Source organism: Gallus gallus, chromosome 5, assembly GCF_016699485.2.
Source record: "Gallus gallus isolate bGalGal1 chromosome 5, bGalGal1.mat.broiler.GRCg7b, whole genome shotgun sequence".
In the NCBI taxonomy this organism is placed as follows: domain Eukaryota; kingdom Metazoa; phylum Chordata; class Aves; order Galliformes; family Phasianidae; genus Gallus; species Gallus gallus.
The window spans coordinates 7,498,037-7,515,567 of record NC_052536.1 but is presented as its reverse complement, the minus strand read 5'-3'; the positions used below and the strand labels follow the sequence as shown (position 1 = coordinate 7,515,567).

The window sequence follows — 17,531 nt, the reverse complement described above, 5'->3', positions numbered from 1 at the left end:
TGTGACCGTCCTGTTGCCAGCACACCGCAGCCTTTCCCAAAGCGCGCCTCCCGGTATTATCTCTCCTGTGCTTCCAGGCTCCTCCGGGGCTGATAGGCAGAGCCTCACTCCAGCCAAAACAATCGCTAATGGAGACGTGAAGAGCTTCATTAAACTCGGAGTGATTATTTGTATGTATAAAATGGCTTTGTGCTGGCAGGATCAGAGCCCAGGGCTGTATTTCAGTAGTAACACCGAAGCAGAGTTAAGCTGTTTTCTCTTGGTTCTATTAGGTAACATTGAGGTGAGCACGAGGCATCTACACCGTCCGGTTCTTAACTGCCAGGAACGGGTAGCTGCTTTAAAGAGTGATACAGCTTATGAAGAACGCTTGGCGGAGTTTCTTCATTTGCAGAAATGAACTTTAGCTAAGATTTAGCCCTTTCAACATAGGTTTGAGAAAGCGCGCGTGTGTGTGCCTTTGTAGTTACATAAAGAAGTGTTTGTGTAACATCTGCAAAGCAGAGGATAAGCAGATGTAAAGGGGTGGAAGGTGCCAGCCGCTGGAATCCAGGGGTGTATTTGGCCAGTTGGGCGTTGCAGGCGTTAGTTGCAAAGCTTGCCTTTTTCCTGCTTCAGAAATGGAGGGCCCTTCTTCAGATTTGTATAAGAAAGGGTTAATCTTGTGGCTATTTCTTGTTTAAACAAACCCACCTGAGTAAATGAATGAACCTTTTTAAGTTCCTGTGCCTGTTTTGTACCTTTTTAACAGAATACTTAAATCATTATATAAAATATTTTTTATATAGGCGAAAGTCTTATGTTACATACGAACGAGTCAGACGTTGGACCACCCTTCAAATAGCATTGGTTTTCCCTTTCCTGACTGAACTTACAACTTAGAACAAAGTTGTTCAAGCAGGTGGCTTTCTGTCCCTTTTCCCACCTCGCTCAGGGCTGTCAGAGTGAACACTCATGTTTTTGCAGCCATTGTGGCAAAAATACTCTCATCCTGAGAACAAGTTAATCGAGAAAGAGGAGCATCCGATATTGGAGTAGAAAACCGGTTACTCATACGTCAGGAGTAAAAGAAGAGAGCTGTGAGCGTGAAGGGTTGGAGCTCATTTTGCACACATCTTTGTGACGTGGCCAAATAAGTGCCAGTAAAACCAGAAAGGCTTAGGGAATGGGGAGAATGGAGAGTTTCAGGGCTACGTCTAGACAGAACAGCTTGCTGCCAGGTCTGTCGTATGTATGAGCAGTGGGTCATATGTGGTCCCAGCAGGAAGCCGGTCAAATATTAGAGATCAAGGGTTTACCTTACTCCAATATTTATAATACTTGGTATGTGGTATGAATAGTTCCAGTTTAGCTTTTGGGGTGAAAAATTGCCATGCTTAAGGATGCTGTGAGAAAGCAGTTTCAGCAAACTACAGGGAAGAAACTGCACATCTGAAAGCCATTGACTGTGTTTGCATCTTTTGCGTACTCTGAGGTCGATGGGATTGGAACAGTGGCAAAAAGACCCATTCAATGCACAAAATGGCCAGCTCCAAAGGTATGCAGGCACCTGTGTCTATATCCAGGTCCAGATGCTGAGGTTATGTGTATGGAAGGATAGGGAGATAAGCACTGAAGGAAAGCCAGTGTCTGTTTTCTTTGGGCTTTTAGACTAGTTCATAATTTGTGCAGCCACTTGGAAGGTACAGAGGCTCTGCCAAGACTGAATCCATATCAGAGCCTCATTTGGGTGTCAGAGCCTTCAAGGAATAAACAGTCTGTTGTTAGAGTAAAGCAAGAATTGCTCCTATTTATCTTGTATTTTTTTTATCAGTCTTGTATCTATTAAAACCAATCGTCCAGATAGATACATATGCTAGTGTTCGTTCTTCTGTTGGCACACACGGGCAACAGGATGAATTATAGTAAACAACCAAACACCTGCTCTGTAAACATGACCCAAGTGAAATAGTGACTGCAGACCTTGCCCTAAGGGACTATACTGTGGCCTCTATTTACAGGTCTTGGGGCTGGAGAGCTTCTTTCTGCAACAAAACAAGGCAGTCCAGGGCCTCGTGTTTTCAGTGCCAAAGAGTTGCCCTCTGGCCGGCCTGAGCCATTCCGCTTGCCCCGGGACCCTCCGTCACAGAGCATTCTTCTGAACGCTGTGTAATCAGTAGATGGGTGAAGTATTAACAATCTGCTTCATGCTATAGCAGCTCTTGCCATAGAAAATGCACAGCTGGAATACAGCTGTCCACAGTGGTACGCTGGTAATAGATGTTGCTGTTGCCATTGACAAGCCATGCCCGTCAGGTGGGTGCACAGTCTGCTCCTGCTGCTGCGTGCAGCGCTGGCTTGCTGCACAGCCACCTCCTGCAGTTGCAGGAAGGATGCTTTCTCTTTCTGAGTGCTGGTAAATATTTTACCCTTTCCTTTGCTGCATGTTGGTAATTAGCAAAAGCGAGTCAGGCACGATTCTCACTGTTCTTCCTTCTGCTGAGTGCCAAGTTGAATTTAGAATCATCTTTTTTGGTTAGTACCACAATGCAGTATTTGAGCTGGGTTAAATCCCAGGAACAGCCTTGTAATTGAAACCAGCTGGGCATAACGGAGGACTAGCACCTAGCATGAATGTGACTGCTTTGGTATCACACGGGGAAGGAATTGTTTCTTGACCAGCTGTGACTGTAATGAGATTGGGATTCACAACTGGCATGTTAAGATTCACCTACCCAGCACTAACTTGGTAATCAGCGCAGCTCGTGGATCATGAGCCACATGCAGCCCCTCACAAAGCACCGTGAGCTCTGGGTTGCTGGGCACTGTTTGGATGTGGGTGGGTTGAAGCTGACGCTGCCTGAGTGAGAGGTCCCGGTGAGCAGTACGGAGCCGACAGAGCCGTGGAGGGTTGGTGGGGAACTCATAGGCAGAGTCTGGTTGTTTGCCCACTGAGAAGACGTGCTGTTTTATTCAGCAATAGTTTTATATCTTAATAGAAAGAGCTTTTGAAAAAAAAAAAACATTAGTGGTATTAAATATTCTTTTCAGTTGCACAAAGAGTGCAGAGAGATAAAAGTGGTTTGCAAAGGGAAGAATTCCCATGTATGAACATCGGCCCACTCTGTTCTTAGTAATCTATTTCCAGAAGCAAAAAATGAGCAATTCAGGGAGAATTCCAAGTTTTTTTTTTTTAAGAAGCCGTTCATATAATCATTATGTCGCATTTGTGCCTGTGTGCTGCCTAATCTTGCAGATCTAAGTAATGTTATTTTGAGTAAGTTTCTTTGTAGTTCGTGAAGCTTCATCTTCCCAAATGAGCAGGATGCACCCTTAGCAATATTGCTGATGCTGCAGAGCTGGGAGGAGTGGCTGACACACCAGAAGAACGAGACCTGGACAAACTAGCAAGTTGGGCAGAGAGGAGCCTGATCAAGTTCTACAAGAGCAAGTGTAGAGTCCTGCACTTGGGGAGGAACAACTGCATGCGTTGGTACAGGCTGGGGGCTGACCTGCTGGAGAGAAACTCAGCAGAGAAGGGCTTGGGTGTCCTGGTATACAACAGGTTGGCCATGAGCCAGCAGTGTGCCCTTGTGGCCAGGAAGACCAGTGGGATCCTGGGGTGGATCACAAAGAGCGTGGCCAGCAGGTGGAGGGGGACGGTCCTCCCCCTAAACACTGCCCTGGTGGGGCCACAGCTGGAATACTGTGTCCAGTTCTGGGCTCTCCAGTTCCAAAAAGACAGGGATCTCCTAGGATTCCAGCAGAGTGCCACAAAGATGATTAAGAGCCTGGAGCATCTGCTATATGAGGAGAGGCTGAGACACCTGGGACTCTTCAGTCTGGAGAAGACTGAAAGGTGATCTCATCACTGTTTATAAATATCTGAAGCGTGGGAGTCGAGTGAATGGAGCCAGACTCTTTTTCAGTGGTGTGCAGTGATCGAACAAGGGACAACAGGCAAGAAATTAATCATAGGAAATTCCATACAAACATGAGAAAGAACTTCTTTACTGTGAGAGTGATGGAGCACTGGAACAGGCTGCCTAGAGGGTCATGGGCTCTGCTTCTCTGGAGATATTAAAGGCTGGATGCTTTCCTATGTAACCTGCTGTACGGAGCCTGCTTTAGCAGGAGGTTGGACTTTGTGATATTCAGAGGTCCCTCCCAACCCCTGCAGTCCTGTGATTCTGTATGAAACGATCTCTTTATTGATGTTAGGTTATGCGGTTTTGGTATTTTGCACATTGGCACGGCACTGTCTGTCTTCCTGCTGCTTTTCTGCATAACTCTGAGTGCTGTAGCTGAAGGGAGGAAAGTAATGCTTCAATTCCCTTGCTGAATAACGTGCTTGGTTCGGAAAAAAATCCTGGTGCTCTTTTCTGCAGGTGCTCTGTAGCTGTTGGTGATCCAGCTAGTTATGTTGTTCCCCCACAGATCTCAAGGATCCTAAAGAAACACCTAAAGTCATAGGTTGCGTTGTATCCCAAGTGAGAAATGGTCTGCTGGTTGGCAACCCTGCACGTAGCAGGGGGGTTGAAACTCGATGATCATTGTGGTCCTTTTCAACCCAGGCCATTCCATGATTCTATGAAATGGGAACTTACAGTAGTTCTGATATACAGGATTAATGCATTTGATAGGAAACATAAGGAAGCATCTTTGGATGCAATTGTTTGATGGCCAAAAAAAGCCCAGCATCTGAATTTCCTCTGAAAGTATTCATACAGACAGAGAAAAACTCTTCTTCTCAGTGGCAGAAGCAAATGGCTGAATCAGTCTGGCTGAGTTTTAAAGGAATGCTTTATCCTGGCAATAGGCTTCTTCTCTCTCCTGCTGCTCGTTTTTTTCTTAGAGGGAATAATTGCTGATAAGTAGAGCTTGTAACATAAATGCAATGAAGTCATTTTGAGCTAATGATTTTGCCATCGAATGCTCTGTAAATGATTTAAGTTTTAATTCATTTACGTTTTATTTTACTGTTATATCCTTTCCTCATAAAACTAAATTAAATCTAAAATTGCTTAAGTATATAAATATCGTTTCCTTGAAAGTCATGCCATTTGAATGCCTCAAAGAATCAGAAGAATCCATACATGCTTAAATACTACAGTTAGAATACCCAGAATATGAATTTATTTTAAAATAGCACAAAGATAGTTTTGCTGGCAGTGTAGGAACTTGAGTTTCTACTTGGAAAAAAGAAGTTCAACAACTGCTTCAACAAGCACAGCAGCGCCGCGTGCTGCTTCAGCCTGTGGGAAGTCTCCCACCTAAGCTTCTTTTCCTGGGATGCTCTGTTAGGGAGAGTCGGAAGCGGTTTTCTGTATTCCCCTTGGGAATGCCATGAGAACTGCTGCTTCTCTGCTCTGCTGTTACCTTTTCCTTACTTGAAAATGGTTATCTTCTCACATCGGTCTTCTCCAAATTCAAACAAACCCAATTCCTTTCCTGGTAGGTCATGCTCGCTAGATCTGATAACTTTCTTCCCCTGGATCCTCTCCAGCAGTTCTTTCCTGAAGTCTTAGCACTCCAGCTGTGGATTTGCACTGCTGAACAAAGCAGAAGAAAATCCCACGGGCCTGTTACTTTTCAAGCCTTGGGAGAGAATTTGCCGTCTGCAAATTTAGAATTAGTTGGTTTTTACTCATCTGCTCATTATTGGCTATGTTTACAAAAAGCTGGTTGGATTCCCGATCCCATTGTTTTTATAGAGCTGAAGCAAAGATGAGGTTGTTCCCAAATAAAAAGTATTCTTAGAAGCGTAATTAACCACTTCGGCTTTTGAAATCCTTTCATCGAGGATTAAAGTCTTTCTGACAGATCTGTTTTAGAAATATTGGGCTAGCTGCAAACGTTCTTTGGTATCCTTCTGCAGCTATTCATAGCTGGTGTGGGTAACTACGCCGCTGCTTTCTCACCTGGAAACTCTTACAGATGGCACTGCGGGTTGTCTCACAACTACCTGTGCTCGGTCCCCTTCAAGCAGACAGAATTTAGAAGACCAAGGAGAGACACAGTTGTTGGTTGTTGGGCTTTTTTTGGAACCAAGGCCACGTGTTTGGTCTTGTATTTCTGCACCGGCACCTGCAGAATATGAAACCTCTTCCAGTGGCTACGTATGTATGCAAGTGATTCTGTGTATAGGTACCCTTCAGCACCTGTATGCTGAGATTCAAGAAAATAAGTTAATTGAACACGCAGGAAAAATGGTTTGACGTGTGCAGGATGTTATAAAATGAGCTCCAGCTCAAATGACTGTTGAAAACAACGTTTGTGTGTTACTACTTTGTTGCATGAGTACTGAAAGACGTGAAACATACCGAGGTCTTAGATTTGCACTGGTCCTGCACTTCTTGAAGAGTGATTGATCTCAGCTGTTGGTTTGTGAGCAGCAACTTTCTGGGTGAGTTCAGGTCTGCACTGCTCATAAATCTGAGAATGTTCTATGCAACCAAATAAAGCATTCCCTTGATAAGATGTTCCAGACTGCCATTTGGTTTTGGTTAAATCCGTTGGTTTGATCTGCTCCGTAGCTATCCTTGTTTGTCTGAGTTTCACGTTTTCAGCCATGTAAGTAGTCCTGTACCTCATGAAGCAGTACTGAATGGGTATTTCCTATAAAAAAACATATTTAGAACATAGTTTCTGCATTGCTAAATAGAAAGTGGTGTGTTGTTTGGGAGGGGAACGAACCTCTGTCGCCTGTAGCAAAAAGTGTCTTCGTAACTACAGGAGAAAAACAGATACTTGGAATTGGCTGAACTGGGTGGGATAGAAAGGAACCACGAGAAAGATGCATTCAGAGTGGCAACTAAAGGAGCTTACCTGCAAGGGAAGCTGACTTAAAATAAGTAGCAGAGAGGCTGGCATTAAAAGGAGAACCGAAGAGAGACCTCTGGAAGCACAGCAGTGTGCCTTAAGCAATCTTGGGGCAAAACAGCTAGCCAAAACATGGTGCTGTTTTAAAATTATTACTGTTTTTTTGGTGGTGGTTGGTTTTCTGGGGAGCATGCAGGTGTTTCAGCTCTGTTAAGAGGAAATGCAGGCATGACATTGGTTCTAACAAAGTTAACACAAAGCAAATATAGAACTCTTCAGCCTGGTGTGCCCTGTGTGGAAAAGGAACGTTTTTGTTTGTTTGTTTTTGTTAATTGCCTCCAGGAAATTAACTCTCCTTGCACTAGAAGGTGGGATTATGAGGTTTGAAGTTTGTTAATATAAGGAAGGCATTTTGTTTTTCTTAATTGTGCTGGAAGTCCATATTTCTTCCATGAGATTTATAGCTAGTTAGAAATGTGCAACAAAGCTCTTCTATTGACAGCTTGTATTATTTTTGATAATCACGTTGAACTGCAGCATAATAGGTCTGAAATTTTTCATCACAGTTGGATCTTTAGAATTCAAGCTAAGGACGAGGTGGAATTGCCTTTTGATATATTGAGCTGGGCTGGAAGTGATTAAATGAGTAGCTCATTATTTCCCTGCAATAAGAGGCAGCCATTTAGTGGCTGCGGTACCAGGTTTTCTCGGTCCTCTAGCTTGATGTGCAGTGTCAGTGTTCACCAAAATGGAAATGGCTAAAAGGAACCTTTGGAGCAGAGGAGGATTTTCTGGGGGGAGCAGATTGCTCTTGACCCATATCATACAGAGGTTCTGGAAGAAGCGTTTACTTTGTTTTAGAGGCTGCTGTAGTAGCTACGAATAGCTCACGATGATATCCAAGTAGGTAAAAAGGGATGGGAAGGGAAAAGATAGCACAGTAGTGAAAATTCACCAGTAAATGCAATGCAAGATCTAACACGAATATCAAGTAACATTAATTACTTTTGAGCCTCTCTGTTTTCCTTGTACGCATTTTAATTATTATTTTGGCATAATATAATAACAAGGGCTGGCTTATAGGATGATAATAAGACTCGGGGCTACGGCTGTGGCAGGTTTTGTAAGCAGAGCACTGCTGAGCTGCACGTGCTGCCGGTGGCTGTGCTGCGCCTTGCAGGATGCGGTGCCCATGACTAAGAAGGGGAAGGGTTTCCTTCCCACTCACCTTCGAGGAGCTGACCAGGTAAACAGTCCTGCTCTGTGCTGTCTTCTGGAGAAATGCCGAGCTGTGGTCTTGAGCGTGTGAGGTCAGTAAAATCTCCTGTAGCCCTTTTCCTGTGCGCTGTGGCAGTAAAGCTGAAAACCTGCTAATTATCCTAGTCACCATGTAATTACCTCTCGTTTACCAAAAAATCCCCCTGCATTTGAAGACTTAAGTAGAAATGGTCATTTTTGTCAGCCCTTGCCCACTATTGTTGTGCTTCTGTTTCAGCTACGAGGTTTAAATATTACAGGGGTTCAGTCAAGCCTTCAGCCTTCCGCAAATTGTAAAAGACTGTGCTTCAGTGTTGTACAAATATTTCCATCTCCCTGTTTGCAGCGAGTGCTCTTTGGACAATAAGTGGTGCATTTGAGCAGACTTCCCTCCTGCACCTCATTTGTGCATAGCTCCCTGCGAGTCCATCTGCTGCCTCATTATCAGTTAGTAAAAGGCATTCGAGACGCTGTGGTCAGCCGTGAGGTTACTGGTGGGTGGGGACCAACGCTGTCCTAAGCTGTGCTGAGATGTTCAAACCCATGCTAAGTTCAGGAATGCCTCCTTATTGAAAAAAAGCTGTGCAAGCAGGGAAAGTAAAGTTCTTGGGAGTTAACCTCACATGTGCTCATACTTCTGGGCTCCTAGTAGAGCCCAGGGCAGTGGAAATACCCCGTGCTTTAGGAGCTGGACCGGTAACGTCAGTTAGCGAGATGATGAGACTACTCCCAGTTTCCCCAGTTTCTGCTGGTGTTTGTTCTGTTTTGTTGTTTCTTTGGGTGGCCCCGTGGCCTCTGATAGACCAGACAGTCAAGTTTGGGATATCCAGTGTTTGGCTGATTGGTTGGCTTGGGTGACAACTGCTGCTAAGATTTCTTCTGTCAGGGAGTTCTTGAGCTCACAGGTTTTGTCAGTGCTGCTGCAGCCTGCAACTTCCCCTTCTCTTCCATCAGCTGTTTGCCGTTCTGCTGCTTTTTACCTGTTGGTTTAGACCTCTCCTTCCTCGCCTGGCCCTTCTGAGCAGCTCGTAGCCATCAGTAGCCACATTCCAGTCGTGGGAATCATCCCACCAGGTTTCAGTGACTGCAACTGCATCGTGATTTTCCAGTAGCACGGTGGCTTCCAGCTCCTCCTGTTTGTTTCTCAAGCTGCATGCATTGGTGTAGAGGCATTTCAGCTGGGCAGCTGGTCTTGTCACCTTCTTAGAGGATAACTCCTTAATTCCTTTGGTATTTACCTTTAGTCTCCCTGTTGCCTTCCTCATCATAAGACGCAGCAGGTTGAAGGCCCCCCCTAGCACCATGTCCCTTTAGCTTAGCTGTGCTATCCTGTGCCTTGTGGGCAGGCTCTGTCACCTCCCTCACCCTTCAAACCGAGTCTAAAGCCCTGTCAATGAGCCTAGATCCTTTTCCTCTTATGATCCGGGTGGATCCCATCAGCAGCCATCAGGCCAGGTGCCAAGTAAACTGCCCCATGGTCTGAAAAGCCAGAATTCCTGCAGTGTCGGTAGCCTCTTAGCCATGTATTCATCAGATGGGGTTTTCTGCTCCCTTCCTGCCACTGACGGGATAGGGGAAAACACCACTCGTACTCTGGCACCGTCCATTAACCACCCTGTTATTTTATGTATGTTTGGGATGTTTTACAGTGTTCGGGGAACTAACTGGATTTTTAAGTGCACGCGCAACACACGTACGTGTGATTTAACACTCCCATCCATTTAGATCACTTAGAGTCACCAAACTTCTCTTTTGAAAATAAAGCTGCGCTATGCCTGGACGTGCTGAGCCAAATCTGTTCCTGGTGTTATTTCAGTGGCTGGACGAAGAATTGCACCAGAGATGAATTTGGTCTGGTACAGCAGCTTTCTTGCCTGGGGCAAATCTTTATAGCAGAGTTGTATTTCTCTCAAAAAATCTAAAAGGAGCACTGACAGATCTGCAGCTCTGGTGCTGCGAGCAGGTGCAGCGATATCAAATTATTTCTCATTAAATAGATTCAGCAACTCGAAGCTTGTAATTTTGGTCTGCTATGGTTCTGTGACAGAGACCTCTTAAAACAGGCAGAACGCGCGTCTCGTAATTCCTTTCTCTGGTATTATCCTGTTAGAGGTTTTTGTTCTCACGTAGCTTGTGTTCTGCTTGTATTATTAATTTGGGTAAGATGAGAGAATCCAATACTGTTGCACTTTTCTGGGGTGCTTCCCATGCGAGCTTTGTTCCCATTAATGCTCAGCTGCTGTTCGTTTAGAATTAAAAGTAACCAGAAATGTTTTCCTGAAGTTCCGTGCCCTTAATGCCTCGTGGGCTTGTCTGTTTGTTTTGTAGGTTTATTTCCTTTAAGACTCCAAGCTTAAGCTTGGAGACCCCAGCCATCACCATTGAGCCCAGCAGCTGGAGCGGCAGCGAGAGCCCTGCCGAAGACATCGAAAGAATGAGCGATTCTGCAGATAAACCTATTGACAACGATGCAGAAGGTGTCTGGAGCCCTGACATAGAGCAGAGCTTTCAGGAGGCTCTAGCTATCTATCCACCGTGTGGGAGGAGGAAAATCATCTTATCAGATGAAGGCAAAATGTATGGTAAGTGGCGCTCAGTTAGCCTTTGGAAATGATTGTCCCTGTACGAGCCATAAAGGCCAGCTTGTTTTTACACGCCGTTCCTGGCTCTGATTTTGGCAGTTACAGAGTAAATCTTGATGAAATCTGTGAAGTTGAGAGAGCTCTGCTGGGCTGATGTATTGCTGGCATTTGGAAGCAGTGTTAGTACATAACTCTGTCCTTAATGAATGCTATAATTTGCCTAGAATGTTTAAAAGAAACTTTTCAATTCCTCAAGCACAGAAAATACTTCAGCATTTTTCATTATTTTTTAATAAATGGTGCAGAAATAGAAATGGGGCATACGGTGGCAGGATCACATGGCAGAACACGCAATGTTAAATTGCAAGGCGATCAGGTTCGTGTCATATTCAGGATCCTCTTGGTAGAAGAGGCAAGTTAGGGGCGCTTTTGTGCCTTTCATTATATTTCCCCCCCCCTTTTCTCAGCACAGACTGCTGTAAATCGGATGACGTGCTGACAGCGTTCCATAAAGACACGCTGCTGCGAGTGATGCTGACATCTGCACACGCTGGCCGTAGCTGTGTTGCTCTCGTCCCGCTTATCCGAGCTCTCTCACTCCCAAGGCCCGGCTGCCTTTTCTTTTCCATTTTGCAAACTTTTCTTTGCGGGCCGCTCTGCAGCAGCTGCCAACGGTGGCCGTGCCCTGGGGGAGCCCAGGGAGAGGTGACCTCGCTCCCTACCTGGCCGTGTGTCCCGAGGCAGGCGGGGGGCCGCGGGCGCAGCCCCGAGCAGATGGTGCTGCAGCTGCCACCAGCTGTGCCCCCGCACCCCCCGGCGTGAGGTCATGGAAACAGGGACACTGCTGCTGCCTCCGGCTCTTTGGGGGCCGGCAGCGGGACCGGCCCCCCCGCCCCCTCTTTGCAGCTGCCATGTGACCCTGGTGGCCACACGGAGTGTCGGGTCTGGAAAAAGCGAGTTGTGATGAAGCATCTCAGCTGCCCTTGGCAGAAAGTTGCTGGGCCCCGGTTTCCTGCCCGGGTGTTTGCTTTTTTCTTTCCTTTTTTTTTTTTTTTTCCTTTTTTCTTTTCTTTTCCCTTTTTTGTTTTTTTTCTTTTTCTTTTTTTCCTCTCTCTTTTTCCAACTTTCCCCCCAGAATAGGGGAGTATAGTTTCTCTTGTCCTCCCCTCAGTAATTTCTGCTTGTTTTGATTGCATTTTGTTGTTATTTTCCTTTGGCAAGGGGATGATTTGCTTAATTAGAAGGTTGTGCTCTTTCTAGGGGGACATAAGCATGTATATACAAACAAGCTTATTGTGTATTTATGCTCAAAAGCTCTACTTAGGCTTGAACAGCCTCATCAGCTCTAATAAGGGTGGCTGCGTTTTCTTAAATCGGGATTCACAGCAGTCACCCCTGAAATCTGATTTATGGTGTTCTAAAGCATTCTTTGTGACGTGGTATAAATTAAAGAAATTAACATATTTCTCTATTCACGTTGACAGTCGCTGATTTAATTTAATGGTTCTTTAATACCGAACCTTAACGTTTGTTAGATTATATATACACAGGAAACTATTTATGCATATCTAATGGCTGATTACCACTGCTAGCTAGTAATACCGTAAGCATATATGCGTGTCTCGTTTATTTATGCTCACTCTAAATCAAATCATGTTAACTTTCAGTCAGAAAAAGGAAGTGTGTGTATTATGCTGAAAACTTGACTTGGAGCATTGTCCTGGTCAGGCAAAAAAATGTGTTAGGAAGTGTGGGATCCTGAATTAGTAGAATTTACATGCTGACTTTGCAGTGGATGAACTCATGTTTTCATTCTTCAAGCTGAGTAACTGCTTTGTAGTGCTGGAGGATTTATTGAAACCATGCTAGGTTTCTGAGGACTTTATAATAGAGTCTTATGGCCCTGAGAGCATAATTGTTCTCCAAGGATTTTGAAATCAAAACAGTGTAAGTGTTTTAGATTCTGTGTGGCATAATGAAAATAATTTAATGCCTTTTAGTGGCATACCAAGTTTATTTCACTTACGAGAGAGACGTTGCAATATCTCTAAGCTTCCGTAGTGTTGGGGGATACTGTAATATGTCAGTAATTCGTGAACCATGTAAGACAAAAGGTCAAGAAAGCAGCATTTCATTTTCTGACTGAAATTGCCTTTAGATGTAGGCACTAAAACAAATACGATCTTTACGGAGGCAAATACAATGATCACTCTGTGTGGATTAAGTTAAGCAATTGTACTTCTTTTCCTTTGGAGATGAGCAGGGAGTTTGCTCGAAGAAGCATTGTAAGTCTTTGCCTTTGATTTAATGAGAGCTTTGTGACATTCATGGAACCAGAAGCTGTTCGTTGCTGTTCTTTGTGGTGGTTGGAAGCACGCTGGTGGACGTCCCTCACCTCCCCAGCAGCACAAGTCGCTTCAGCTGTCTGCTGCAGCTGTGACCTGGGGCTGGGAGGGAAGGAGAAGGGAAAGGAAGGGAAGGGTGTTTCCTTCCTTCTCTCCTTGCCCTCTGAAAAAGTAACTTAGGGCAGCAGACGGCGATGGGAATGAAAGGTTGTCTCAAGGTACCCTGTGGCTGGAGAGGGAGGGAAGAGGGAGAGCGTGTTGTGGTGCTCTGCTGCTCTGCAGCAGCCTTAGGTTGTAAGGACTACATCATGACCTGTGTGAAGCCGTGAGTGTTCTGAGCTGCTGCTTGCTCTGCTGCCAGTCCTGGGCCAGGGCTGCCTGAAGAAGCCCTCAGAAAACAAAACAAAAACTTAATGAAACTCTTATATTTGAATTTAAAGGAAATGGTTGGGTAAGAAGCAAAGACACTTGTTTTGGTTCAGAGGGGGCAAATTCCTTGAATCTTCGTGTGGAGATTCTTGAGAGAAAGGGAGTGCACAGTAAGGCCGAGGGACAAGTGACAAGGTTTCTGCAGGAAAGTGCTGCCTGCCATTCCTTTTTCCCCCTTCCAGTGTACATGTGTGCTGGAGGTGATCCTACAGCTTTGGCTTTGCTGCTAGTACAGTATGGACTAGTAAATGGAAAGAAAAAGGGTGAGGAGGGAATAAATGGAGGAAGGCTTTAAGCAGGGTAGGGGTACACATGCATAACTTGATGCTCTTACTCCCTATGGAAGAAGTTAAGCTTGTTGAAGGCTCCCCTCTTAGACTTATTTTCATTTGCCTTGCAAGATTTTGGTAAGGTATTTTTTATTCGTATTGTGTAAACAAACAAACAAAACCTGATAAACTGCAGGTTTCATCCACTAGAATGAGGTGGGACACCGTGTGGCTTATTTCGGAGCAGAATTTCTGTGTCCTTGCCTATCTACATGTAGTAAAACTAGCCCATTAGAGGGCATTGGCTGTCCTGCATTTGTACTTTACTCAAATTGTTGGTCTTTTGCTGTTGACAGTTCAGTTACTCGTAGCAATTCCTGTGAACTCACTTGCTGGCAGGGTATTTGCCTGTGCTTGTCTTTGCTCCTGGGAGAGTGCTTCGGAAAAGATTAGAAGAATGAGAGCTGCTGTGAAATGCAGCCATGCTTCTATCCCTGGTGTAATACTGAAGTCACTGGAGTTACAGTGGGAGTGGGTTTGGCCACAGGTGCGTTCTCCTCTTTTGTGAAGAGTAGCCATACCTAGATGCAGCTTCATTGCAGCTGTGGGGACAGTGCCAAGGTAATGTACGTTGCCAGTAAGTGCAGTGCCCACAGATGTGCAGGCAGCAGCTTTGCTAACTTAGCCTTGAGGTAGCAAAGACAGCTTTTGCCTTTGAGACAAGGAAGTAGGTTGCTGTCATTTGCATTGGATGTGTTCAGCTGTGCAACAGAACTGCTTAAGAGAGCATTAATGATTACTTAAGAAGGAAGCTCTGCAACGTGTTTAGTCGCTTTGCAAAGAGGACTAAGTGCTATTTAACGCAAGAAGGTGCATAGCAGCCTTTCAGAACTGTTGTATACATTTATTAGGTCACGGATACAATCTCTGGGCTTGAATTACCATGATAGTAGAGGAAAAATGATACTTTCCTAAAATTTTCTCTTCAGATGATAAAGGCTTCTGTACAATGAGTAATAATAGTCATTTCAAAGCACCTTGCATAAATTGAATATTGAACTTTGAACTGATGCCTCAGCAAAAGAAATCCAGTTCTGTGGCTTATTTGGTTCTGCAGGTAAGTGCTGTCACTAGGTGTCTGAGTGTTTGTTAGGAAAGCACGAGGTGGCTGGCTTTATGAAGAAAGCAGGAACATGTTACAAATTATTTTTACTATTGGCTTTTAATTTTAAAAGTTCCATACAAGTTACTGCCTCTATAAAGACATCAGTACCTTATAAAGTTTCCACAGTATTAATTATATTTGAATGCGAATAAGGTATTTGGAATGATGAAATACCAGATGTGAGGTATCAGGTTGCACGTTTATTCATCTGTTACTGCAGTGGTTTTACAGCAATAGGCTCTTTTTGGTTTTCTTTCCTCTTTTTTTTTTGGTCTCACAGCAGCATACACAAAATGCACTGGAGATAGGGCTTCTATTATGAAAGTTACTATTTGGGTTTCTTAGATTGTAAACAAGTCTGTCTAGAAACATTCCTGCAATCCTGTGATTGCACACTGCATTACGTCATCACACAGTGCATGCATGAAGGCAGGCTGCGAGCGTGTGCTGAGCAATCGACAGTCAGCTAAAGGTGAAGAAAATGAAGGCCCTAAGGTATGGTGTCTGTTTGAAAAGTTACTACTTAAATTGCTCAGGTGATGAACAAGCATGCCTATAAGGATTTCTGTAATCCAATAGTGTCCTTGCAGCGTTATGCTGTGTTTGCAGGAAGTTAGCTTGCTCGTGTGAGATGAGCAGTTGGCACTTCTGCCATTAGAAATGGGGTATGGGGCTTGCTTGTTGTCTAGGATTTCTGGAATGTGGGGGAACGAGGTTTAATCTTTCTATTTGGCGTTCAAGAGTAAATTGTCAACAGCTGAGCCTTGGCAAGATGGAGATTCTTTATTTTTACGGCCCACCGCTGCCATAAGTGGCCCTTCTCATGAGAAAATCTAAGTGGGACTGTAAGAGCTGTGCACGATAAGGGTATCGACTCCTACCTGGGGAGTGGGTGGATGAGAGCAGGCTGTGGGAAGCACTGCGTCTGGAAGTGTGAGTAATGTTGTGCAAGGTCATCCATGGCACTCCCTTTGGCTGTGTTGGTTCAGGAGAATGATCATTCCAAAGGGAATTGGAAGCAATACTGGCAAGTTTTGCTGAAAAGTTACGCACCCAAAAGAGCAGGATATACTTGGGAAGTGCTTTCTACTTAGCTTTCTTTGTTCTCTGTACCGAGTATCTCGTCTCAGTCTTTGATTTAAAGATAGAATTACAGGAAGTTGTAACTATCCTGCTTGTGGGAGACAACATCAAGTAAACTGTGTGGATGGTACTGAAGTTTTCTGCTGTTCAGTAGGTGCCCTTGTATAGAGGAATTACTAGCAGCATTAGTTCTTACCTGGATCTAAGTGGAAGCTGCAAGGGCAGGTTCAGATCAGGCCTTTAACCACTCAGGAGTCATTAAATGGCTATTCCTATTCAAAAATCTATTCTAAATGGAGTAAGAGGATGTTTTTCCTTTTTGACATTGTTCTTTTAATGAAACCCCTGTTCAGAAATGACGCATGTTAGAATGAGAGCACTGACGTAATGCAGCCTCTCTAGAACATCCAGGATCTGTTTAGGAGATTGTCTACTATGATTTATACTAGTTCACTTTTCCTCCAGCTCTGATTTCACAAGATGAACTTGTGATCCTGTAATTGCAGAGGCACAGTTTTGCAGCCTGAAGAAATAGGGTTTTCCCACTAGGGAGATAGGTAAAACAGCCTTGATTAGATTGTTCTAGTGTGTTAGTTGATTGTGTAGTACTTAGAGCTTAAGAAAGTTGGAAATCCTACATGTAAATAGCATAAAAGAAAATGTACTCATTCCTTTGAGCTAATTTCTTACAGAACTGTGATTGCACCATGCATAACAGAGTGAATATCACCTGTTTCAGACAACCTGGGGACAGTTTGAATTGGACAAGTGAGACCCTCAACACACTTAGGGTTTATAATGGTCTGTTAGGTTTGGAATCCTTTTCGTTATACCATTACGAAGTTATGGCAGATGTCTCCTCTTTTACCAACTTCAAGTGCCAGCTGAATTATCTTACACAATTCTGGCAGGGTGCCACTGATCCATATCCCCCATAAAGTGCTTATATGAGGGTGTGGAAGGTGAGCAATATTCCTGTCAGACACCACTGTTCTGAGCGTCTTTGTAGAAACAGAAGATGAAGGAAAATGTAGAAACTGTTATTTTTATATAGAGAGAAACTTGGATGGTGCAGGGAGCACTTTGCTTGGCCAAGTAACAAATGAAAAATGGTTGAAAATTGGCCCCTGCACCAGCACCGTGGTGACTTGTACCAGTATCCAAGAGCTGCTGGAATTGGAGACTCCCGGCCGGCTGTTCAAGGCAGGCAGAGCTGGGGCCACTGAGATGAGTGGTGAAAGCCAGGCATCCAAACCACGTTGGGAGGGAAACTTCATCCTAGCCTTCTCCCACTCCCCTAGTAGATCTGCACACTATGGGTGTGATTACAAATAACGTGATGGGGAACAAGGGGCAGTGGCAGCATGAAAAACTTCTTACAGTATCTTTGGCTTTCTGGAGATGTGCAGTTTCCCAGAGAAGTGTGTTTATATCCTTCCCTACACCTCTCAGGAGCAAACCCGGATAACCGTTGGAGAATAAATGCAGTGGTTGTGACATGAGTCTTACACAACTCCCCCAGGGCCATGCTATTCAAAATTAACATGTATCCTAACTGTGTCTTACAGGGATTTCCTCACAAATGCACGCAGGATTTTTT

General features: G+C 44.4%; 1 protein-coding gene across 14 annotated transcripts in view; it reads left to right on the top strand.

Moving 5' to 3' along the window:
* Positions 1–17,531, top strand: part of TEAD1 (TEA domain transcription factor 1) — a 144,258-nt gene that overhangs the window by 41,841 nt on the left and 84,886 nt on the right. For all 14 annotated transcript variants that reach the window (XM_025150620.3, XM_025150619.3, XM_015286358.4 and 11 more), the window contains one exon: positions 10,387–10,640. In XM_025150620.3, coding sequence (XP_025006388.1) covers positions 10,493–10,640 — 148 coding nt within the window. In that variant the 5' untranslated portion in view covers positions 10,387–10,492. Of the gene's footprint in view, positions 1–10,386; positions 10,641–17,531 lie in introns of those variants that run through there.